Here is a 26369-nt window from a genome sequence, read left to right as displayed (position 1 = left end):
CCGAGGCCCTGTCCTCGTTCGGCGGAGGGCTCGGGTTCCCCTCGGGACGTGCACCCTCGCCTGTCGCCACCCTACCCGCCGTTCCTTGGCGTTGGGGCAACTAGGGCCCAAATGACAGCCTATGCTGCGGCTCTATAGGCTTCTTTGGCCCCTCCTCCACTTCCTGAGACGTCTGCGAATCGCTTTCCTCGTGCGTCCTTCCACAGAGTTGCCAGCGGCTTTGGCTTCAGGTTGTAGGAGGGTGGTGTCGTCGAGGTGCGGTCCTGTGGGGCTCCCCTCTTCAACCAACGGCGTCCCTGCCTCGCCGCAAATCCCTACAGGGCTCCCTGTGGCATCGCAGGAGATCGCCGGGACTCAGGGCTTGTCCCCGAGTCCCCCTCGGTCCTCTGTGCGGGCGGCTGCCTCACCGGAGACCGAGCCGGCGCCTTTCCGGCACCGAAGGCTTTCCTCCTTCGCCCTGCGAGTGCCGCGGATGGAGTCCGTGTCCTGGGGTGCTTTCCCTTGTCCCTCTCGGTCCTCTACGCGGGCGGTTGCCTCGGGTGAGGTCGAGCCGGCGCCTTTTCAGCGCTGTTCCTTAGCCGAACCGGCTCCGACCCCGCCCCATTCTCCCAAGGAAAACGTGGTGATGGAGGTCGACTCGGCACAGTCAGTGTCCACTCCGGCGCCGGTCGCGCCGAGCCGGCACCAGTGGCGGACTCCACGGCCCCGTGCCAGCGTCGGGTCCTCGACTCGTCTACAGAGGTTCCATCCTCTCCGGAGGTTTGTCGTCTCCTGGTCTCTTCTTCTCCAGAGACGGGGCACCACATCGTTGCTTTTTCACCGGCGTCTTCCAGGGAGGGCTTCTCGCCGACCCCGCAGCCTCAATCCTCAGACCCTCTCTCCCACAGCTTGCGGTTGGTTGCTCCGCCGGCTACTCCGCCTTCCCCGGGGAGCCCTCAGGTTCCCCACTCATCATTGGATCCCCTCCAATCAGGGGCTGGCCTCTTCTTCTTCCAGCTGCACGGACGGCTTAGTTTACTGCGGTCGCCCACGGAGGAATTGCTTTCTTCCCTGCTGCGCCCTGCGGAGGCCAGTGTTGCCTTCGTTCGAGCTATTTCCCCGGCCGCTGGCATTTTGCGAATGGGTGACCCCGTCACCCCATTCCCTATGGACCGTCTGTTGGAGGTCCTTCAGCAGGGCTCTGGTGGGCGGGAGCTGCTCCGTCCATTCGAAGCTTCGCTCCACAACTCTCTTCTGGGGGATTGGTAGCGTCCTGCAATGAGTGATAAGGTGCCTCAGCCGCTCCTCCATCAGAACCGTCCTGCTCTACACGACCCAGTCTGCCTTCCCTTCCACCCTTCTACTCAGGGCCTTCTTCTGCGGGCTGCTTTTCTGTCCTTGCCTGTGGTGTTGGTTCCTCCGTCACGGGAGGCCCGGTGGTTGGATTCGTGGGGGCGTAACATCTTTGCTTCCTCCACTGCTACTTTGCGTGCGCTCAACACTCTTTGTGTGTTGGCCAGGGATACCTCCAGCCTTTGGGATTCTGTGGAGTCCCTTCTGTCTCACGTCTCCCACGAAGATGCCCGTGCTGATCTACGGCACCATGTGTTAGATGGTCGGGAGTTGGCTGCGTTTATTCTCCGTGTGGCCTTGAATGTTGCTGATGCTCTCGGTCGTGCTATGGCCAGTTCTGTGGCTCATGCTTGGTTGCGGGGTGGTGTTTTTCCTGAGAATATTAGAAAGGTTCTGGTCGACCTGCCCTTTGATGGGGTTCTTTTGTTTAACACTCATGCGAACTCTGCCATTCAGCGTCTCCTTGCGGGGCTTCGCCCTCCTTCCTCTCCGTAAGCTGGTTTGTTGCTCCTCCGGGGCTTGATGGGCAGTGTTATCCCACCTTCTTCCTGGAATCTGTTGTTTTGAGTGGCCCGTTTGTATGTTCTGTGTGATTTGACGTGCCTTCGGGGTCCCTAGGTTGCCCCCCTCTCGTCTGTTGGCTGCTGATTCAGCTCCTTTGGCAATTGTGTATTTTTTGGCTGATTGATAAGTCGTCTGTGGTTCTAACCGCAGTTCTTTGTGTTCTTGTTCTCTGATGCAGGATTTTTCCCTATGTGGGGCACTGGTAGCTATTGTATAGCTCTGACCTACGATGGGTGGGTGTGGACTCCCCTTGCGGGTTCCTCGCCTTTCCTGGCGTTCATCTATGCCGCTGGTGCAGTTTCTTTGACTCTTGTCTGGGAGTAGCTTGCGCTGCTCCAGGTCTGTCCTTTCTGTATCCAGTGCATCGCGTGTCCAGCTTTGGCATGCCGGCTGCGGCGTTGTGCTGTGGTGTTTCCCCCCTTTTTGTCTGGCTTTTTGGCCTGGTCCTCTGTCCGGGATTAGATTTCCTGGTCCTTCCTGTGTTCTGGTGGACAACCTTGTCCTTCCTCCGTAATTCTCCTCCTCTCTTCTGGCTGGCCCCACTTCTGTTTGTGGGTCGGGTTTGTATTGAACGGTCTCCCTATTGGGGTTGGATTTCCCTTGCCTTTGCCTTTGCTTTGCGGTCGCTTGTTTGGGTGCTCGGCTTCTTGGTTCAGGCCTGCTGCCGGCGGTGCTTGCCTGCTCTTCTGGTCCACAGATGTGGGTCCTGGCGGGGGGCCCTTGTGCCCTTGCCCTTGTTTTGCTGGAGTCTTGCGAGCCTACTTCTTCTTCTCTCGCCTGCCTTTTTTTACTTTGGCATCTTTGCTGCCTTGCGCTGACTGGAGGCAGAGGTCGGTTCTCATGTTCTCTTCCCTTGTGTGTGCTCTCCTGTGGAGGGCCTTGCCCCATTTCTATCTCTTCTCCTTGGAATTTGGGGGGACTCTTTCTCCTCGGTACTCCTCTGCCATTGTCTGTTCCTCCAGGGCTTTCTGGTTGAGGTCCCTGATGCCTTGGTTGGACTGGGGGTGTTCTGGCCTCCCCTCGCCTAGTCCTAGCTTCCTTCTGCTTGGTGGGGGCCAGGCCACCTTCTTGTTCCCATTGCACATCCCCTGCTTGGGCTCTGTGTTTTTTCCTGCTGGGAGGCTCTCACTAAGGTCCTCCTCCTTTCTGGGTATGGCTAGGGTATCTATTCTACGTTAAGGAATCTGCGGCTGGTAGTCTCTATCAGATGTATAAGTTACTTACCTTCGATAACTGTGTATCTGGTAGAGACGATTCTGGACGCAGATTCCTTCACGACCCGCCCTTCCTCCCCGTTCTGCGAGGACCTTCAGCTTAGTCTTCTGCACTCGCCTGCCTCCGAGTGGTTTTTGTCTTCAGCGAGTGCCCTCTTTCCCTTCCTCCCTTTTGGGATGCTCCTTCTGTTTGTTTGATTCACTCCTTCCTTCTGGTGATTGGTTGGGTGGCCCTTGGGTACTTCTGCGTCCCTGCACCCTGGTCTTCCAGTGTGGGGCCTGCTCATGCCCTTTTTCCTTGCTTGAACTTTTGACTCCTCTGCAGTCCTCTAAATTGGGGTCTCGTGGTTGTGCCTCGACCCTTGTTCTTTCCAGAGAACGTGCCTGTCCTTGTTGGTGTGGTCGTGGGGTAATTTACCCTTACTCTACTGTTCCGGTCTTGTTGACCTTCACTGCTGTGGGTTGTGATTGCAGACTTTCATTCGTCTGCTATGATGTTCCTCACATGTTTTTCTGCCTCCAGGGAGGATGTCGCCTTAGATTGCAAGATTGCTCCTCAGAGCGGTGCTCTGCTCTTTCCCTGTGGCTTTCAGTACCTTAGTGCCTAGCACTTTTCCATATGGTGCTGTTCCTCTCCTTTTGTTCCCTTTTTTATTTTCACTGCTTTTTCGCACACTGTTCCCATACTCTCCACAGTTTGTTTCTGATGGCTCCGCGATGTGGTGCAGAAAAGTTATCCGAAGAAAACTGACATCAGCGCGCCGGGATGGGGCTTATGTGACCTCTCTGACGTCACGCCCGCGGACGACGTCAGGGCGGAGTCACATAGTACCGCCCCCAGATCCAGTCTCACGCATGGGGATAATTCTACGCTCAGGAATCTGCGGCTAGAATTGTCTCTACCAGTAACTTCACTCTCTGTCTCAAGCTGTACTCGTGAAGTGCTGCGGTAAGGAAAACCTTGTCAGAAAGCAAACCCTTTCTGTTTAGTTGATCACATATTCCTAAAATGTAATTACATTAGTCTGGTGGAGTACTTGGTAAAGCGAATATTAACTACTTTGATGTATTCATGCTCTAACACTCGTTTCCATCTCATGTACACTGTTGCAGTTATCTTTGCTCTTCTCTCTCTCATTAAAGTTGAAGTAACTCCAAGCAGCCCTTCCCATCTGTCAAGCTTGACAAGCTTGTCAAAGAGACCCCCAGTGAATCATCCTAGCTTGTCCACCAGTAGCACGAGCTCCAACTTCTCACCAGCCTTCAGGGATCCGCAGAGAAATGAGATGGACAGTAACAGGCATCAGCCAAATGGTAAGTAGTCCACCTACACCAATATCCAGATTGTAGGCAGATTGCTAAAAGTCACCCTAGGTGACGTCCAATGGACCCATTGAATATCCTAGCTAGCAGTTCTCCCACAATGTCTTTCAGCACTGCAATACTCCTCTCTGGTATCATAGAGACCCCCACTTGTCCCGGCGACCTGTGTTCCCCGAAGCTCGTCAATGCTGCTATAACCATCACTCATTCCTCGATCACTAAAAATGACACACATTTGAACTTCCTGACACAGTTCTATGTGATCCCATAGCCTTGATCCCATTTACCTCTGCAACTTCCATCCAGTCTCAAATCTGAATCTCTTGCCAAACTAGAAGTAGTAAACAATGATCTTGAACAATGGCCTTTACTAAACAGTCTTCTCTGCAGTTGTCAGTTAGGTCTCTGGATCCATACAGAGCAATGAACCAATGTCCTTCCACAACCTTGAAAATATTCCATGCATTTGTCACATTGGTTGGGTGAGAGTCTTAACTCTGCTCGACCTTTTTTCATTTTTGCTCATTGGCCTTGTAAAAATGATAAGGATTGTGCAAGCTAGGACCAGCCTAAATAAGGCTATGACAGATTCCATGACTAAGCTTCAATGGCTGAACGTGGTGAAAAGTATTCAGCAAGCACTGCAGCACTGCTTACATATTGGGGGGGGGTCTCAAGAGTCTTTCCGGTGTCTACTACTCTATGTTGTCCCAGAGGTTCCGCAGGAAGACATTGTGAAAACATGTTACATGTCTGTTATAAAGTGCAGTAATGACAAGCATTGCACATACTGAAAGTTGGGTTACCATTGCTCTTTGCTCCAATGTGTCACCAGCTCACAAATGTCTGTGGCTCTTTGTCACTGTCTTCTCCAGAAAGTGAAGGTATGGCTTCCATATTTGTTAAAAAATAGCACATACGCTTAGTAATATTCTTCCTCTGCTTAGACAGCACTTTGATTCCATCTTTAGTACTCAGTAGGCTGGTACATTTCAAGTTTAAGCAGTCAGGATTCACTGGCTCCCTCACAATGTCCATTTTCCTACAGCAGATCTCCTAGTGATGCTTTCACCTTTGCAGGAGACTGGACCAGTGTTCCAGATTTGCTTGTGCCATTGTGACTGGCTTGGTAGACTCAAGGACCACTGCATGTTCTCTCAACATCTCAAATAGAGCACACATTGAACTCAATAATCTAGCTTGCTGGCTTAAACGGCAAAGTCGAATTTTGACTTAGTTTACTTATACTTATGTATGCTGTTTGTCTAGCTCTCTATTTCCTTTTTCTCTTATTAAAACAGAGGCAACCCAGAGAAGCCCCTCTTATTCACCAGGCTTCATGCGGGGTGCCATGATCCCACACACCAGGATGCCCAGCCCGGTCACCAGCAGCACAGCAACTGGTGCAACTCCAGGGTTCAGGGAGATGCGGCGGATGGAAATGGCCAATCGTAGGCCGCAATTAGAAGGTGAGTGAAAGCAACTTAACTTTTCAGTTGTCAGTCTGTTAAATATTGATGCACCTTTTCAGTTTTTAAATGGAACGTAATGCTGGGGACTCCGTGGCTCTTAGTGCTTACAGTTTTTGCACATAAGCTAATAGAGGCACATGAAGATCAAGGGTGAGTTCAAGAGAAGTTGTAAATCTACATCTATAAATTGTAGAACTTTATGACTGTTTGCACCTCCAAGTGTACCAGTAAAGCCATAAGAGTTTGAGAATTTGCATGCATACATTAAGGCTATTTATTAAGGGCAGACATTTTAACTGTGGTGTGGACACTGGTGCCAATGGTCCTGTGCTACCATCTCACCTGCCAAGTTGTATTTCTTGGTCCGTTTAGATTTTCTCCCAATGGACTTAATAACCTCCATAATCATCAGAGGTGGTTCCTGATTTTGATATGAAATATGACGGTAAAGCCTATGCTCTACTGGGTAGAGGATACAGCCAATGTGTATCCTTATAATCAACAGTGACTTTTACCCCTCATATTAGATATTGGATTGAGTGGCGGTTTGGAGAAGCTGATTGATTGTTAACTAGTAGGAGCTGATTGATTGCTAACTAGTATGTATGTTTATACCTGCTGGGAAGGAAGCCCCAAACTTGCCCTTACCATCTGAAATCTGACCACTCCCTCATAAATGCATTCCTTGTCTTCTTTTGTGCAGGGATTGAGTCATATATGGAGTGTCATGTCCGGATTTGTAACGTGTTGGATAAGTGAATATGCGCAAGATGACTGTAATGTGTTGGACAGGTGAATGTATGTTAATATCTGTTATTCATTGAGGATGTTTGTTAGTCTATGAAATAGAGTGATTTCCTTCCAGGTTACCTTCACATGTAAAAGCTACAGCTCACAACTGAGGAATGTAAAATTAGATTCAGGGGGGCTCACTAAACCCAAAACCAGTCCTTGATTGACTTCATAGACTACTCAGTTAAGACACTAGATGGTTGCTTAACTGGAAACAAAGTGCATGATTTCAATGGACTTTACAATCTTTTCATGAAAGAACATATTTTGAGTAATTGCACTAATGAGAAGTTACATCAACATCTGGTAGACCTAGGTCTAATTCCTCCCCAAGAATTGGGAAAGAAGGCAGGCCACTGTGTCAAGACTAGGGTAACAAAAGCAGTCAATGGGGGCGTACAAAAGAAAAGGGTTGTCCAACCTCCCCAAGGGAAAGGAGGTGAGAACCCCAAAGACGAAAAGCCTGAATCTTGTAAAGGGCCACAAAAACCAGCTATGGGGGTAGTGTCTTCAAAGCTTCTAGCTGCCTGTCTGCTTGGAAACAACCTGGAGACCTCAGCATGGGCTGAGGTAGAATTGAACACCCATGCAGCAATGCTGAACATCCCTGAGATTTGTGTATCAAGACTAGAGCACAGAGCCGAAAACAGGGTGAAAAAGAAGTGTTGGAGCCTTAAAGAATGGCCCAACCTTCGAAGAACAAAGCTAAGAAGACTGGGAAACCAGCTTCTGAACAGCCAAATACTCCGGACCCCTCTCCTCAGGGAGAGGACGTGGAAGCCTCAGAGGGAACTGAGTCCATGAAACTTGACCCTTACCAGGTTGAGCTCTTATGCCCATGGGGACCCACTAAGGAACAGCTGTGCCTTGGACAGCAGACATGTCCCACTCTTGAAAGGCTGAGGCAGCAAGCTGCTGCACAGGAAAAGGGAGATGTCAGAGCCTATTGGGAGGACGGACTCCTGTATATTGAGGCCAGAAACACCAACCCTGGTGCCACTAGGAGAGTGGTAGTGCCTCTAATGTACTTAGATTTTTTTACTCACTTTGGCTCACGACATCTCCCTACCTGGGCATCTTTAGGTACCCAGTCAAGCCAAGGAATTCCTTGAATTCGGTCTGGGTTGTTGGAGCTTCCCACTCTAGGATGGCCTGGATCTTGGGTTATAAAGGTTGCACTTAGCCCCCGCCAACAAGGTGTTACCAGTATACAACTGTTACCTGCCTTATCTGGCATTTTGATGCCTTGATTGTTATGCCTGCAGTTTGCAGGGCTTTTAAAATTGTCCAAAGGTGGATCAGGTGATCTTGCCAGGTGGAGCTAAAGACAGCAACATCATCAAGATATGCTGCACTAAAGGCCTCCAATCTAGCGAGGACTTGGTTCACCAACCTTTAGAAGGTGGCAGAGGCATTCTTTAAACCAAAGGGAATAACACTAAAATGATAATGCCCATCAAGTGTGGAGAATGCTGTTTTCTCTTTGTCTCTAGGGGCCATGCCAATCTGCTAGTACCTGTAGTTAAGTCAAAGATACTAAGAAGGTTGGCTGCACCCAATTTGTCTATCAACTCATCAGCTCTTGGTATGGGGTGAGAATCTGTCTTGGTGACAGAGTTGGGTCCTCTATAGTCCACACAGTACCTCATTTCTCGCTTGCCACCCTGTGGATGAGGTTTGGGGGCTACGATCAATGGGCTGGGTTCAATCCAACATCTTGCTGACCTCAGCTTTTATGCGCTCCTCAACTTGATCAGACTGTCAAAAGATTTTGTTTTTGACAGGTACACTGTCCCCAGTGTCCACCAGTTTGTCTGATCAGGGGTCAAGGGGAATGTAGGAAGATGGAATCTGACTATATGGTTGCCCCCACTTTTTCCCTGGTGTTTTGCTGGTTTTCGACTTAGTTGGACTGAGGCCCTGCTAATTAGGGCCCCAGTCTACCTGCTTTCTTTATAAAATGGACTCCATGTACTTTAGGTACACACCAGATTGGGTATTGGGTCACCTTTGTGAGTCCCTGTATAGTGTACCATAGGTACCCAGGGCATAGGTGCATCCAAGGCCTACCAGGGGCTGCAGCATGTATTATGCCACCCCTGGCTGACCTTCCAAACTGACACATACATATAGACACATATACCTATAAGTCACTCCTAAGGCAGACCTCGACAATCCTGGAGGTAGAGTGCTTGGTTTTATGTGAGAGGGTGCCCTAGCGTGCGCTGAGCCCCTCTGCAGCTTTGGGAATCATCTCCTTATAGCTGTTCTATGATATAGCCATACCATATACTCTCAAGTGCATTATAATCCTCGCGGTTAATGCTAACTTTGGTTTGGCTTTATCGAACCATGTTGTGTAAGGTGTCAAATACTTTGGAATACTACCCCTCGCCAGTCCTGGCGGCGGGGGTAGCATTCCACCCTTCTAGAGGGAGAAGACATGTAGTTGCTGGTTTACCCGGTTAAAGTTAAACAGAGCCTCAGTATCACAAAATGGATGCTGCTGCCACAGACACGAGTCTGACCTCCTGCTGCTGGACGAAACTCTGGCAGGGGAGGCCTGGGTAATAGGTTTCCTGTCCAAGGAGGTGCTGGCACCTCCCCAGACAGGCTTTTGTGTATTGGGGCAGGGAGGGCTGCATTCAGTGAATGCTTTCCAGACACTGCCTGGGGCACACTAGGGTCTCCATGCATTTCCCAGTTCCAACCGGTTGCTGGGACACTCTGCCCCAGCTCTGGCGCGAAACTGGACAAAGGGAAAGGGGTGTATCCACCCCCTTCCCAGGTCCACCCATAGGAGGGACGTTACAGTTAGTCCAACCCCTAAACTTAGTATAAGTACAGGAGCTGTGTCCCTAGGACTTTAGATTACCCTGGACGAAACTTTGAAACACAAATCTGGACCTTCAACGTTCCATTTCGACTGGAAGACGGAAGACATCTCCCTTGTGGTCAAGGAGTGACCACCCTGTTCAAACAGGCACCAACAGCAACTTTGCCGGTCTGCATTTTCGAGGCTCCCGCCGGATCCCGAAAAATCTGTGACACAAGACACGGACTTCCAGACATTTCTGACACTGCTCGACGTTCCCAGCAAAGCTGAGACCCGTGGCGGACACAAGAGACGTGGGACCGGAACTCCTGGACATCCTGCATTTTGTTAACTGCATCGACTCCCGAGGTATCTCGCAGTTGTGCATTGGGGTACGAGAAGCCCCAGCCCCGAGCACCATTTGCACCGAAGCTCAGGCTCCCACACTCCACGAGTGTCCCGTGGGGCCCGCTCTTGCATTTCAGCTCAACGCGTCCTCCCGGTTCCTAGTCTGTTGGCTAGTGAGCCCCTGGAAGACTCCATTTTGAATTTAACTTGCTTTCCTGGTTGCTCCAGCTTCCCTACAAAGGAGAAGCGCCACAGACCTTGCTGGTCTGCACCGAAGCCAATCTCAACATTCTGCGTGAATTGCGTTTGCCAAGGCTTGTTGGGTCCAATCCGGATACCGACACCGCAGTCAACTAGATCCTTCGTGGGACAGCTCAAATCCAGCTCCTGGTCATCGTCGACACCTCCTGGACCTCGTGGCTGAAGAGACAAGCTTCACCTTTTCACCTGAAATCACCAAACATCGCCTGGTTCCATCCTGGTCACTGGCAAGTGACCCAGACTCTGTCCCTTCTGCTTTCAGGTTCCTCAGAACTTCGATCCACCCTTGGATCCACCAGGACACTTTTCCTCTGGTCGCCTGCAGCACTTCTTTGCAGCTCTCCATTGAAATCGACGACGAAACCCGACATCAAAAGACACCTTTGCACCCGGCTTCCGTGGGTGAGGTAACACGTGTACTCTGGTAGTCTCCATGGTATTGGCCCTACTAGTGTCTAAGTCTAAAAGGGTTTCATCGTAGTCCATCCGGAAGTATTCTTAAATTGTATAATTGTAACTTCTTTGTTTCCCATAGAAAGTCAATGGTAACCCACGTCTGTGTTTAGACACTGCACGCGTCTCCCGTGGGCCTCCTACTTCCTACCCTTTGGTTGTTTATAGTAGCCCCGGCGATTCCACAGGCCCCAGGCCTGCTTTCTAATTCTCACGTGGTTCTTATACCACTATTTTAGTATATGGTTTGTGAGGCCCCTAGGGCAAAACGTATACTGTGCAACTTATTGTATGCTAATTGAGTAACTTGTATTGTACTTTAACCTCTGACCTCATAAAGAGTGCAGAGGGGTTGTGTTTAGAATAAATACATATATATTTGATATATACCTTGTGTGGTGTGCTTTCATTTGGTACTCAAGGGATTATAATTGGTAAAAGAACTTACTTAACATCGCCTACTGAAGTCTTAGCCTGATGACTGCTGGTCCATGCTACCACTAGAATAGCTTTCTATAAGGTTGACTTTAAAACCACCATCAATAAGGGCCGATTAGACTAGTGCAAGGTGCCCACTAGAACTAGTGGACATCATATGCCAGGCTAACTTCGCACAGGGAAGAGCTTAGCATACTACTGTAAGACTTGCTAACAGTCAGCCTGCTATTGGGCAGTGAGGGTGTCTGAATAGACAACTCCATCCACTGACCCTTCTTTGGAGAGGAGGTCAGGGAGAGGTTCACTCTGACTCCTGATCCTCATCAGTAACCGTCTGCATGGTTTTGTCAGCTCTGTCATGGAAAAGCTTTAGGTGGTTCACATGGATCACTCTTTTGGGGGTCCTGCTTGTGCCCAGGTCTACCAAGTAGGTGACCTCATTTTTCTTTTCTAAGATGGGGTAAGGCCACTTCATTCGTCCTGGAGGGACCTTGGTGCCACAGGATCCAAAACCCACACCTTATGCTTTGGTTGGAATTCCAACAGTGCTGCTTTTTGGTCATACCAGTGCTGCTGGAGCTTCAGTCTGGCCTCAGAAATATTTGAAAGTTTTTTTCATGTATTCTGCCATTCTGGACCTTAGCCCTAGTACATAGTCCACAATAACCTGTTTGGGTTCTTGGAGAGGCTTCTCCCAACCCCTTTAACAAGACAGAGTGGTCCCCTAACTGGATGGGTAAACAGAAGATCAGAAGGGGGAAACCTCTACTCCTTTATGAGTCACCTCCCTGTAGGTTAAAGGCAAGCATGGCAAGAGGACATCCAATCTCCATTTGAGTTTTTCAGGGAGCCCCATGAGGCGCTTTGGCGGAGGAAGGACACCTGAGAGGAGAAGAACTTTATGGCAAAGCTTAGATAAAAGACAGCACAGTATTATCTGGGATAGCGAAGATCCAGGTTTTTAGGAACTTCCTAAACATAAGTTCAGTTTGTGTGTGTCTTAGTTGTGTTGGCAGGGAATTCCAGGCTTTGGTCGCTAGGACTGCCATAGTCTTACCTCCTTTAGTTTTTAGTTTGAAATTGGGGACTGTTAGAAGATTCTCTGAAGATGACCGTAGAGTACGTTGCGTGGTGTATGGCTTGGTTCTGGAATTTAAGTATTCTGGTCCGATTGCAGACTGCATGTTTTGGAGCAGACAAAGTGAAGAGTCGACATGGCACACATCCCTGTGTGCCATGCCTATAAACCACTGCCCTAGCAACCCTCTAGCTGGATGCACTTTACCAGTGGTGAGGGTACAGGTGCATTAGCCCTGTTACCCCTACTGTGCCTAAGTCAATTCTTACACATTGTAAGTGCAGTAATGCCATAAAGAGTATATGGTATGGGAGTTTGACGTCACAAAGTCCACAGCACCATAATAGCTTAACTGAAAACTGGGAACTTTAGTATCAAACTTCTCTGCACATTAAACCCATGCTGATGCCGTTGTGGGATTTAATGAAAAATACACTCAGAGGGCATCTTAGAGATGCCCCCTGAAAAACAACCAAACTCAAGTGTCCCGGCTGAGTGCCTACTCGCCAGCTGCCACCACCAGACATTATTCTGGACCCCTAGGTCGAGAGCCTGCCGCTCTCAGGGACCTGAAACAAAGCACATCCTGGGTCGGGGAGGGGCAGGGTCCAGGCCTTTGTGAGCTACCCCAGCCATTTGCTGCTCCAAGCCACTGGCCCCCACCTGTTCTGACCCCACTTGGGGTGGGAAAATTGGCGGGAAAATCAAGTTAGGAGAGGTGTGCCCTCTTTTGCCAACACCACCCCTCAGGTGGAGGAGGAGAGGTGAAGCAGACCTAAGTCCTTGCCATCTTGCAGATGGAGACACCCAGTTAACCAGAGTGAGGCTTATGCCCCCTCCCATTGGAGGGTGGTATAATAGGGGGGTGTACCAGAAAGGACTAATTGGTTCCGACCTGTACCTACCTGTAACACCCCTAAATTTAGTATTTAGTGGAAACCCTGAACTTGCCTCCTCAAACAAGAAGAAGGACTGAAGAGCTGTGCTGAAGAAGAGGGCAACAACTGACTTTCCCCATCTCTACCAGCCTGTCCGGCCTCGACCTGCTCCAGCGAAATCCCGGTGTGTCCTGCAGCCCCCAGAGGACCTGCCCAGCCCACCAGGCTTAGTCTCCCATGAGCACCGGATTTGCTCACCAACAGACTCTGGCTCCGGCCTAATCTGCGAGTCTCACCACTTTGCACCCGGCGCCCACGGCCCGAGTTTGAGTGGCCCAACACCACAAGAAGGTCTTACCGGTGATCCTGACTTTGGATCTAGTGATCCCTGACTTACCTCAAGTATCCAACCGAATCCTGCAGCTCTTTTCTGGAGGACCCCCCTGACCGTCACCAGAGCTGGTAAGAAAAACGAGGCGCCAAAAGACACCTCTGCAACGACATCCCGCGGCCTTGCGTGGCCCAACCGACGGTGTCCCGGCACCCCAAGACATCCCAACTGACCTCTCCAACTGGTGGTCGCCTTCAAAAGATCTTCGTACCGAGCCTGCAATGTTTGTTGCAATGGGAGTATCCCCTTTGAAATCAACAGGGCACGGGATGCCAAAACAGTACCCTGCACCCGACCGCCCCAGCGCCGCTGTGGGTGCACCTTGAGTGCTAAATCGGACCCCCTTTGCCCTGAGCCTAGGTCCAGGGGCTTTGCTCCACAACCTTATGGCCTGCTCGTGAGCAACCACCAACCCGAGGCCCCATATGCCTCATTGGATAACATTGGGCCTCAGCACTCTGCACCCCGCCACCCTAGTGCCACTGAAGGTGCTTTGAGTGTGCATCCTTGAACCTGGGAGAACCCTGATTCTAACCCCAGGAAACCAACTCCCAAACCTAAGTATGTACCATTAAACCGATAACCTGATTTTCTCCCATAGGACTACATTGACTACTTTCTTGTGAAAATTGTTGTTTTGTGTGGAGGTGAATTGTATGATACCTTAAGAAACTGCATATTTACAAAAACTGATTTACTTACGTTTTATTGAGGAAATGTCCCAGTGTGATATCTAGGCATATCACACTGAGTTGAAAAAGTAACTCAAAAAGTAATCTGAAAAGTAACATACACAGTAATCTGAAATGTAACTGAAAAGTAATTATAACTGTTTCATGAACAGATGACTACCCTGTAACCAATCCAATTGCATTCGACTGCAGTCAAACTGTATTTAACTACATACTCTTGCAAAGTTCTATTATGTTACCTGTACCAGGCCTCGCTTTGTTCTAGAAAAGAAAAAGACAACTAAATAATATTTACATACAAACAAATTGGTCTGAGTTCAGTTTTTGAGTGTGTGTGACATAATTTCTTGCCTGAGTGTTTTGTGCCCAAAGTGATTTCACAATGATGGCCCAGTTTAATCAAGTACAAATGCCTGTTTAAGAACTAAGGTCTTCTGGTTCTATGGGCAATGGGGTCAGACCCTGCAAGAAATGTTTCTGATGAATAATTCTTAACCACAGTTTTGTAGCCTTTAAAATGCACCCATGTTCCAAACTGGATCTGAAGAGCTTTCCAGCAATGCCACCGTGTGCGGAAACATGGCGCCATGTGGCTCTGTGGTCTCTTCGTACCACCCAGGAAGTGACGGAGCAGAGCCACATTTAAGTGCACACCTCACACTGATGGTAGTTCCTTTCTTTCTGAGCCCTTCAACTTAGAAGCGTAGCTTCATTCCCAACTTTGCTTCCAAATAATTTCTACAGTGTGCTAGGAAAGATGTTTCATCCTGACAAATACTGGATTCAAGCTGTGCTGTCATCCTGGACCTACAAGACTTGTCTCTTTGTTGCTTGGGCTCCAGTCAAGAATTGAAGTCTTGCATTAAATGTGCTCTCATGCACTCAAAGATGATCTGGATTTTGGAGGTGGAACTCTATACCACATAATAACATGTTGAAATTTAAGTACCGTTCCAAATCGCAGGGCTGTTCGTGATCTTGTTCAAAAGGCCGGTCCAGCACGAAGTCCTGTTCCCACTAGAAGTATTCTGATAAGTGGAAATTGAAAATGCACCATAAATGTAAGTATACTAATAAGGACTCGACACTATCCTGCTCTTCAAAATGAGGTGAGCAGGCCAGGGGGGGGAAACATCCTTTACAACAAAACTTTTACAACGCAGTGCTATTACAACGCAAGTTTTACAACGAAAACCATTACAACGCATTGCGCTGGGGGGCGCTCTAGGATAGGGAATAGATTTAATTTACTATCCAGCACCTTCCCTAGTGTCCACGGGGACTGGAGATGGAATAGTAAATTAAACTATTCACTATCCAGCACCCCAAAGCGCTATGCGTTGTAAAGGTTTGCGTTGTAAAACTGGCGTTGTAACAGCATGCGTGGTAAAAGCATGCGTTGTAATGTCATACATCCGGCCAGGGGCGTCAGTGAAAAGATCCATTCCAGCAAGTGCCTTTGAACACCAATCCAGTCCTGTAGAAAATAGTGTACTGCTTTACCAAAAGCCTGTAAGTCGTCGTCTGTTATACCCATTTTGAAGAAGCCCAAAGCTGACCTTTCTATTGCCACACACTTCAGCCCAATTTCACAGTTACCTGTTCCAACAAAAATGCTACAATCGTATTTAACATCGATATTAATTACATTTTTGGAACATCATCATTTTTGGACACTTCTCAATTTGGTTTTCATGCCGCTCACTTCTCTGAATCTCTACTTTTAACAATTTCACTGTATCTAAAATATATATTTGACAAGAAGGGCATTGCTGTGGTAATTCTGTTAGATTCATCGGTGACTTTCTACACTATACCCCATTAAATTATTATTTTCGGCTGGAGGGGATTGGTGTCAAGGGAACTGCTCTAGCATGGCTCACCAATTTTCTGACGGACAGATCCATATCTTATTTGGTCTTGCTTCTTCCACACACATCCAAAAAGATTCAACTTGATTATGATGTACCTCAGGGCTCTGTCCTGAGTCCCATCCTATTAAAAAAATGTATGGCTCCATTAGCCATAGTTATCTGGTATTATGGCTTTGAGGTACTATCCAACGCGGATGATCCTCAACTAATTGCCTCCCTATTAGATTATATGAGTTCCACCAAGCAAAATTTCAGACCATGTCTTTCAACTGTAGCCTTATGGATAAATCAAAACCATTTGAAGCTCAATTCGGATAAAACTGAGTTGCTCATCCTAGGCACAAACTCTCAGATTTGGAATAGCGTTTTGTGGCCCTGTAAATTAGGTCCTCCTCTTTCATTTCAAGCACTATGCAGTTTAGGAGTGAAATCTGATTCCCATCTCTCCTTCATTCTACAAAGGAAGACTGTTATCCATGCCGTAATCACCTCCAAACGTGACTGTTCTAATACCCTTTACTTTGGGATGTCAAAAAACTGTATTTGCAAACTTTGGCTTATTCAAAATACAGTTGCTAGGCTCCTACTTAACATTTTGAGGCACTGCTCGATATTGAATAGTTTGAAAGATTTCCATTGGCTGCCGATAGCAAAAAGAATCCAACTTAAAATTCTATCACACATTCATGGAGCAATCTTCAAGCAAGGCCCCTCAAGACTTCAGAGCATCGTCTCCTTTGTTCCCGCAAGATTTAAAAAAATCATCTACTGCCTTCGTCTTGCAGCCTGAGGTTTCTTTGTAGGAGGCGTAGTGGCTCTTTGACTGCAGTACTAGAAGCCAAGCTGTGGAACAACTTACCTTTATGACTTCTGGAATCTTCTAATCACTTTTTTTGTTTTGAATCATCTGAAAACCTGGCTCTTCACTCACCAGGTTCAGTCCTCTTGCAGGATCACTGAAGTGGAGGTATGGCTTTTTAACACCTTGATGCTTTTTTCTGAGTAAGTGTTACGCTTTATAAATTAATTTTTCACTTATTTTCTTTTTTATTGTCTTTCACGGAGGCCATCCTCAAACCCTGTCAGATGTTCCCAGCTCTTTCTAACATGTCATTGTGCCCCATGGAGCCTCAGGGGCTCCATTTGGCCTTCTGCTGTCAGACACTCCACTGTTTTCAATCTCCACCTTGGCACATATGGGCACTGGTTTAGACTTCCACCTGGCTTCTGGGTCCACACACTCATTTCCTAACCTAGTGCAGACACTGACTTAACTAGCGCAAGCCCCAGATCCAACTCCAACACCAATCACCAATCACCACACCTGAACCAATGTCAGCCCAGACCAGGCCATTGTCACGATACAAACCTACAAATATGCAGCCATTCCTTTTGAAACCAAGCTCTAATCCTCTGCCTCAATGCCAGTACTATTGGTGCTAGAGGCATTATTGGGATTTAACTCTGTGAGCATACAACGTGTTTTCACAACACCGATGATAATGAGGAGTAAGCCAATTTGCTTTCCCCTCACAATACTGATGATGGGCCATATCTAAATTTACAGAACACCAGTGGACTAGATGCATCTCCTAAGACTGAGCTGAACAGGCCACCTGGCCCATCAACAGAATAAAAGTGCTTCTTTTGCTTTAGGGTGTGTAGAGCAGAAGAAGTTCTAGGTGTACAGTTTCCTACTGTTGAAAGTAAGGCAGATTTATTTAATGAGATCCTTCAACCTGATCCATCCTCGTCAACCTGTTATTGCCCTTTAACAAGGCTCTCACAGACACACTCATGGTATCTTGAGCTAAGCCATGCTTTGAGGTTTTCACTCCACAAGTCCCACCTGAATCCTATGCAGAGAATTATCTTCATAGGGACTATCCTTGGCACAGTGGTGTTCAAGTTTTTTCCATCACTTCAACGACTTCAGGACATTCAGGATATGATCCAGCTGTTCAGGCTCAGTCCTGGTTCTCAGTAATGATGTTCTGAATCTTCTTGGACTGGTAGCCTAATTCATCCTCCTTACCCTGAAAGCCTGATGACATAGGCATGCCTTACAGTGGAACCTCAGGTATTAGTCAGCCCAGCATCAGGATGGCCTCTCGATTCCATTCAGACTTCGCAGGAGATGGCTCTGGATGTTCTGGTAGCCAACAAGTACGAACTGATCTGTGCCAGGACACACTACTTTCCTCACCCAGACTTCATACTTGTGACAGATGCATCACAGCTGCATTGCATAACGGTGGGACATTAGTCTCTTGTACACGTTCCCACCCGCTACCTCTCCTGCCTGGTGTTCTGAGAATAATCCAGACATACCATCCCTGAGCCATTTTAATGACTCAGGGACGGTATGGTATGCAAAGCTTCTGAGCATGAGCATTTGCGCCCCGCCCTCCCCTTTCGGGAGAGTCTTCTGTGTTAGGACCAGGAGATGGTCCTACACCTGAGTCTCTGCAACCTACACCTGCTTTCGTCTAGATTGACCATTGGCAGGTAAATGCTTTGGATCTGCCAGCTGCAGTGGTTGATGTTATCCTTTTAGCCCTCCGCCTTTTGACAAAGTCCATCTATGTTGGTCACTGGGAGTAATTTGTTGCTTGGTTTGGCTCATGTCATAGAGATGCTTGGTAGGCCAAAATTGTGGATGCATTATCGTTTGTGCTATCAATGGCCCAGCAAGGCCTAGCAATTCTCAAATTAAGAATTGGTATAACAAATCATTGAGAAATGAGAAGAAAATCCTGAACATGCAAGCCAATGCCATCAACTCCTTAGGAGGTCCAATTGGGGGAAAAGAAAAAAACAAAATACCAAGGAAAATCTATAAAAAAAATCGCTTTGGGCATCAAAACAAAGAAAATTAGATCTGGACAGAACTTCGCAAAGCATGCTCCCGCAAAAACCAAGTCTTTTGGAATATGATCAGGCAATTGTGTCCCTGTAATACAAGGATTGAATGGAACGGTCATGGATATCGCACATTCAATCCTTGTACTACAGGGACACACCTGATTCCCAGCTAATCCTTTATCTTTCTTCATGGTCCCCCATGGAGTACCAGCAAAAAGTGATAGAAAATTGCATCATCAAAAGTAGGGGCCATGGTGCCCTTGGCGCAAATGGCTTGCCTTCTATTATTTTTAAACGAGATATAGCGTACTAGACAACATTTTTTGAATTGTTTAATCAAAGCCTGACAACTCACTCAGTCCCTGCTTCTTGGCATGGCTGAGTGCTGCACCCAATTTGTAACAAGCATTTGCAATGCAATAGGTCTCGCATTACTGAAAGTTTGAGCTATTGGTGTTGCAAATAATAAAGCAATGCCAGTAGCTCAAACTTTCAGTAATGCGAGACCTATTGCATTACAAATGCTTGTTTGTAAAAGTGCCCCATACCGGGTTTTCACTTTAATGTGGCCGCACACCTTTATTTAAATGATCCACGTTTAAAGAAAGGGGCGTGACCGCCATTAATGTAAAAGCGCAGCATTGCACGCTTTTACAAGTATTTGCAATTCTATAGGTCTTTCATTTGCGAGAGTTTAAGCTATTGACATTGTAAATTACTGCCTTTTATTTATGTGTTGTTTTTTGAAAACATAAATAAAAACCATTGTATTTACAATGCCACTAGCTTAAACTCTTGCAAATGCGAAACCTATTGCATTGTAAATGCTTTTTTTACGTTACAGATCTGAATTTGATCTTCTAATATTTGGCTGCATAAGTTACTTATGCACGCCTGTCAGTTACTCTGAAATGGCTAAAAAGACTGTGCAAAGCCTGTGAATGTCTTAAAACATTGCTTGCCTCAAAATGTAGACCTGAGTCCTCACAAACGAAAAGTATTACCCCCAAAATTGCCTCTTTTACTAGGTAGTGATTCCTTAAGTGACACACTTGGATTTAAATTGTTAAAAAATAACAATTCCTGCTTTTTCTTTTGGTTTAAAAAATAAAGTAGGTGAATATGATTACATTACAAGACCAACAAGTGTGGAAGGAGTTATACTTGGCCCTTTAATAGAGCCACAGTCTGCGACACCAGTGCAAATGATCTCAACCACCTTGGCTGGGGCCCAGTAGCACCTGTCTGACCTGTATTGCCCCACCCTCCACACCCCCTCCACACCCCCTCCACCCCGCACCCGAACAAGGTCTGAGATGCACAGTTTCCAGGTAAAAACACATTATTGTGGCCTTCTAAGACCCTCATTAAAAGTGACCCCTAATTGACTCCTTCATTAATTATGAGGTCTGCAGATTCCTTCAGACCTCGCTTATCCCCCACCGGAGAATGAGGATATACCAGTGGATCTGGAATTGCTGGTTTCCTAGAATTTACTCATTACTTAGGATCCCCATTAACTTCTTATGCCCGGTTTTGAGGAAACCACAAGTAAAATTAATTCAGGTGGGAGGTGGGGCACGAAATCGCCATCCTCCATAATATGGGCTCGTGATAAGGCCTTAAGTGAGGCAGGAACTTGTGTTAATGTTTAAGTGCAGGAGTAATCCCCTCTGGGCCCCCACAGATGTCTTGTTGTCAATGAAGACAATTATTTTCTTTCAATTAGCACCACTCTCTAAATTAAAATGCAAGAAGCAGATGCTCATAATTTGTTCCCCTCAGAGAGGAAGACGGGGAGAAGGTGATTAATGCTGACAGAGTCTGGGTCCGGCCTGCATCAGAGGGGTAGCTAGACAATTTCCCTCCCCTGCGTTTGCCTCACGTAGGAACACGGTGAGGGGGAGGCGGGGCTGCAGGCGATTCCTGCGGTCGTGTCAGCCGCCGGTGAGAGCAGAGGGTGTGTGGAGCTCGCTCCCCCATGCTGCACCACTGGCCTGCATATATATCCCCTCGCCCCGCACACATGTTTCATTTGCCACGTTTTTCTCCCTCCACCGCTCTCCGAGCGCCTAAGAGAGTATATTTTTTTTCAGCATTCCGTACTTTGAGCTGCCGCAGGCCTTTTGTGTAAAATCTATTAACGTCTCCGAGGACTTTAGGGGTTAGAAAATCTCGGTTTAGATGAAAGGCCCGGTAGCCTCAGCAGCTCCGACGTCGGACATGAAAGTCGCACTAAATCTTCCCAAAAAAACAGGGACGCACGTTTAAGAATCCAGTGAGTAATGTGGGTCGAGGGAGAGGAAACCAGAGGGGTTCGGAGATGGGATCACAGCCTGGACACGAGCAGACAGTTGGGCTGAAGTCGGACCAGAAACACCATTAGAAGAAAAAAAAACAAGCGGCACTGAAAGCAATCGCGAAAGCGATCGCAATTGTAAAAAAAAAAAACACACCCGCGAGTGGTGCGCGCGCTCACCACTGCGAGTCATATATTTTCAATTTTCGCGCCCGTGTCTGGGCATGATCATTGAAAACATATGGGCTTTGTTGCGCGTAACAGACACCAATAGGCCATGGGCGGAGCAATGTGCCCGCCTTTGGCCTATTGCGTGCTCTGTTTAAAAAAAACACGCAAACAAAGCCCAATAGCGGAACCCAAAAGAAAAAGCACACGCACAAGCGTGTGCGATTCCAGGGTCTGTTTTCAAACCCCGGACAAAAGGGCAGGGCGTGAGCCCTAAAAATGGCCCTCTGCAAGCCCGGAGAGCTGCCGGTTGATTGCCTTGTTGAAACAGAGGCTAAATATTTTGCAAGGCTTCTTCTAGAAGATCTAGGATTGTGGGCAGTGTCATAAAAGCGAATTCCTTTTACCAGACTGCCTTTAGGCCTGAATCAAGCACGCTAGATAACCTAGTAGCACTTCAAATGCTTGTGGGAAAATCAATAGGTAAAAGTCAGTTGCTTTACTCCTGCTTTATTGATTTCTCAAAGGCATTCAACTGTGTAGACAGGGTTCTACTTTGGAAAAACTCCAAAGAATGAATATTTAATCAAATCTCCTCCATGCAATTCAGCTCTTGTTCACAAATACATGGGCCCAAGTCAAGCTAGGAGAAAACCACCTCTTATCCACCAGAATCCAAACAGAGGAATGAAACAAGGATGTGTCCTCGCCATACTTCTTTTCAATTTGCTTCTGGCTGATCTTGCAACTCGATTAAGCCAAGCAGACTCTCATCCCTCAAAACAAGCAATTTCAACCTTGCAATATGCAGATGGTGTATTCCTACTGGGCAAATCTGACATCAGCCTTCAGAGACTTCTTGACGTTCTGGATACATACTGCAAGGAAAATGGTCCTATAATACCTGAAAGCTTGGCTCCAGGAGCACCCTTTTCACCTTGAGCACCTGAACACACTGAAGTCCAAGCTTGCCTCACTCAATTTCATCTTCCGGGAACTCCTGGCCAATACCGCAAATCCCTTGCTGATCCCGTTACTTCATGTGGTAAAGACCAAATCAATTCCTACTTTGGCCTACGGTGCCGAATCTTTACAGAAAAAACTTACATGATTTTTAAATGTTGAACAATGCAGTTTTCCGCATCCTATTTGGCCTACCAGGGCATGCTTTGCAGTGCCAAATAATGCTTGAGTATTTGGGCTAACCAAACAAAACCTGGCCCGTAAATCAGGACTTTTAAAATACTTCTTTTTGCTGCATATAGCAGACATTGAAACCCCCAAGGCCCTAATTTGGGAAGCAATTCATATAGATCCATCCAAAAATTCCTGGGCAACTGCACTAAAAGATACACTTTCAACACTCAAAGCTGAATCTTTGTGGGAGCATCCTTTATCAAAAAAAGCAGTTTAAGCACTTCCCTTAATAAAGAAGTACTATGTATCTCGTTCATTATTGACTAGGAGTCATTTTGACGCAGAAACCACACATAGATGTCCGTTAATACTTACAAACATCTGGCGCTGCAGATGTAGGAAACTGGTTTTCTATGTAGTCTACCAAAACGAGGTACACTATGTACAAAAGCCTGACGACCCTTATTGGCTTACGGGGCTGAACTTAATAATCCCAAATACTCTCTTTTGTGGTAGTGTAGGCAAGCAGTTTAGGCTTATCAGAGGGTAACATCAATGCAATTGTTGAACACACATAGTCAATATATGTGACGCACACTTAAGAAGGAGCTCAAGACCAAGTTTAGAAAAATAACAGGTATTTTTATATATATATTTTAACACCAAGACCTTCGTAATTGGGTTAGTACTTTTCGAGAGGTACATTTTTACAGGTAAGTAAAATGCAACACAAATGTGTTTTTTACATGGTATTGCTTTCCTATGGAGAAAGAAACTGCAGACAGGTACTTACAGTAATATTCCAGGGGTCTCCTTTAGGACTTAAGGTACTAGGGGCCCAAGGTCCAAAGTACCACCAGCAGTTCTAGTTCACCAGCTTGGTAGTGTCCGGGTGCAGAGGTGCTGAATGGGTTGGTAGCCTTGTAGGCTACATCGAGGGCAAAGAGGTGAGGCATCTAGAAACAGGCTGCAGAGGGGGACTTGGGGTAAGTCCAGGAGCTGTGACGGCGGGCTCAGTTCGTGAGGGTCCAGGGAGCAGGGGGCACTGTCTGTTGTCGTGTACCAGGGTTGGGGAGCTCGGGTGCAGAGGGTTTTGGTCGGCTGGGCCTGTGCTTCAAAGGCACTCATGGTTCTTGGTTAGACCTGCAGGGGGAGCAGAACAGGACAGCTGGGCCACCCACGGTGTTGATCTCTGCGATGCTGACTTCCCTTGCCTGCTGGTCTCTTGTCAGTCGTTTTAGCTTTGAGTCCGGATTGGACTTCAAACAAGCTTTCGATGCTGCAAGGGGTCCGGTACCCCAGGTATTGGTGCCAGGCAGCTTGGGTTGGTCCTGGCGTCTTCAAACTTGGTGGGGAGACAGATCTTACCTCCTGGAGCATGGTGACCTCCTCCTGGGCGGCTGCTGCGTCGGTGGACTCGGTGGTCAGCAGAATGATGAACCAGACGTTGTGGTCAGTGCCTGCAGGTTGCAAGGAAGTGGCGCCTTCACTTCAAGGGAGATGCTGACGGCTTGGTGCAGTTCTGGAAGCCCTCTGAGGCTTGAGGAGGATTTACACCTGGAGGACGAGTCGGGTTGTCCCGATTGTCAGGAGCAGGCAGGCAGGGTTTGGCCCCAAACTCCATCAGTAGTCCGCAGTTCTCACTTCTTTGGCTCTTCTTGGTCCTTCTTCTTTTGACTGGTGAATCTGAGTTCCTGGTGTCAGGAGGACACTTATATACTGAATTTAGGGGTGTTAAGGGGAGTGAAGGTTAGTAGCCAATAAGCTACTTATACTTGAGGTCACTGCACCTCCTATATGACCACTACCTGCGAGGAGTGGACATAACCCTGTCCCAGAGTTCTTAATTCCATCAAAAACAAGACGGTGAAATTCTTCTTTCGTGGAGCACATCAGGTAGCCCACCTTAGGGGTGTGACTGGCCTGGTATTGCACCACACCTCTTTCCATAGCTAATTTTCCACCTGTCCTGGTGACAATTGGGTCTCAGGGCAGGGGGTGTCATCTCCCAGGTCTGGGGAAGCCGTGATTTCATGTCAACGGTGAAAGAGGCTTCAAAGCCTATGTCCTTGGTATGTATATTCACTAGCCACCCTATTTGAGGAGATGTAAACACCTCCTTCCAGAGCCTGCATTGTTTCTGACCTCTGAGAGCATGTGCTCTCACGTCCAGGGGTCAGAAACCTGGTGGCAGGCTGTACGATGCCAATCAGCCAGCACACTAAGAAGCTGGTAGGTTTTCAGGGGGCACCTCCTGGATGCCCTCTGGGTGCATCTGTTAATAAGTCCACTACTAGCATCAGTATAGATTTATTAGGACAAGGTGTTTGATGACAACAGCCATAGATTTCAGTGAAACCAAATATTGTAGTTGGGGAACTTGTAATGACTAGTGCCTAGTATATATACTTAAAATGGCTTCCCTGTTCCCTGGTACTATCTAGCAATTGAACTAGACAGCACAGGGGCATATCTGTTCATTCAGATATGTTCTCATATGGAATATAATGCACCCTCCCTTAGGGCTATCAGGCCTGCTGTAGGGGTGACTTGCATATAATACATGAAGTGTCTGTGGGCATGACACACAGGGTGTGTGCTGTGTTTTGAAATTTTTTTGTACACCCTTTTATGCAACCTGCAATGGCAGTCTACTTGGGTTTGGTGGTGGTTGGGGTGACTCAATGCACGCGTCAGCCCTTAGGGACCCTCTTTAGTACAAATGCCCTAGGTACCAGGGGTACCATTTTCTAGGGACTACAGAGGTTCTAAAGATCTTGCCAATTGGGGAATAATTGAACAGTCATCTTGTTTTAGGGAAAGAGAATTAGCACTGGAGACCTTGTTAGGAGGAACCCAGTGAACTTCAGTAAAAATTGCATAAAACACCAGGAAAAAAGTGGGAGTGAACATGTCAAAAAGGGGCACTTCCTATGTATGTAAATCAATCTAAACCACTAGTAGTTTGCTTTATTATCTGTTCCATGCCAGAATTCATTTTGTCAGTGCCAGAAACAACCACATCAAAACCACTGTTAGGCACTGACTCAAAGGAATAGTCAAGCCCGAATTACCAGACCTTGAATGCTCTCTAGTTTTTAGCTGCAAGCATATCATGATTTTTTCTGTTTGCACTACATTGTTTCGCTTATTTTATGATTACTGCCATCAGTAATGTGACAAAAAAGTATCAGAATTTAAAAAAAAACTGAAATACAAACATATACTTTGCACCCCGTAAACAATAAGTAAAACAAGAACACTCTAGAGTCTGTGGGAACAGTCTATTTTGCATACAGTATAATCCGTGCCTCTAAAAGGCCAGTGCAGAGTCAGTGTCAGACACATTGCAGGCCAACTGAGTCCTAATTCCTCTGACCTGCCAAGGACGCATCCGGTCAGAAAATCTTCACATTTTCGTACATTCCGATTGTCATTCAAAAGCAAATTTGTGTTTTCTTGAGACAGATCATGTTGCCAAAAAGTCATGGTATTCCACAAAAGAATTGGGAAACTGCCAGGTCTGCATCTGTGTTGAGGGAGGTGATTCACTTTCTAAATATACGGAACCCTTCTTTTATATCTGGAGATTCCTCCTGTTTATATTTACTGTTTGTAATGGGCTGCATTACACCCGCCTAGGCCTGGCAAGTGTTAGCTTTAATTGTTTGCGGAGCAGCAAGTTAAGGTCAGTGGCATGGTGACTTTGAAGTAGCCACTAAAGTGCATTTGGGCAACAGAGTGTATGATACTCAGTGGGCAAAAGTGTAGTTTCATTTTTCCATAGTCCTAACACTCTGACATTTCTCCACACCATTTTGACACCATGTTTAACATTTAAATGCCACCATTGCCTTTGGTTACTTGCACATCCATCCATGCCCCAGGTACCTGTGTTTAAGAACATCTCTATGTTTTCTACACTAAAATGTGAGATCCACCTTAGATTATGCTGAGGTGCCTCCCGTTTAAGCC

At 47.2% G+C, this 26369-nt stretch overlaps 1 protein-coding gene across 8 annotated transcripts in view; it reads left to right on the top strand.

The window, feature by feature from the left end:
- LOC144783823 (uncharacterized) overlaps positions 1-26369 on the top strand; it is a 982913-nt gene that overhangs the window by 620206 nt on the left and 336338 nt on the right. For all 8 annotated transcript variants that reach the window (XR_013601608.1, XR_013601607.1, XM_078662569.1 and 5 more), the window contains 2 exons: positions 4254-4424; positions 5735-5902. Coding sequence is in view for 6 of the 8 variants with exons in the window: in XM_078662569.1 (XP_078518695.1) it covers positions 4254-4424; positions 5735-5902 (339 nt within the window). In the remaining 2 variants the exon portion in view is untranslated. The remainder of the gene's footprint in view (positions 1-4253; positions 4425-5734; positions 5903-26369) is intronic.

The sequence above is a fragment of the Lissotriton helveticus genome, chromosome 10 (genome assembly GCF_964261635.1).
Source record: "Lissotriton helveticus chromosome 10, aLisHel1.1, whole genome shotgun sequence".
NCBI classification, from domain to species: domain Eukaryota; kingdom Metazoa; phylum Chordata; class Amphibia; order Caudata; family Salamandridae; genus Lissotriton; species Lissotriton helveticus.
This window is presented reverse-complemented; position numbering and strand designations above follow the sequence as displayed.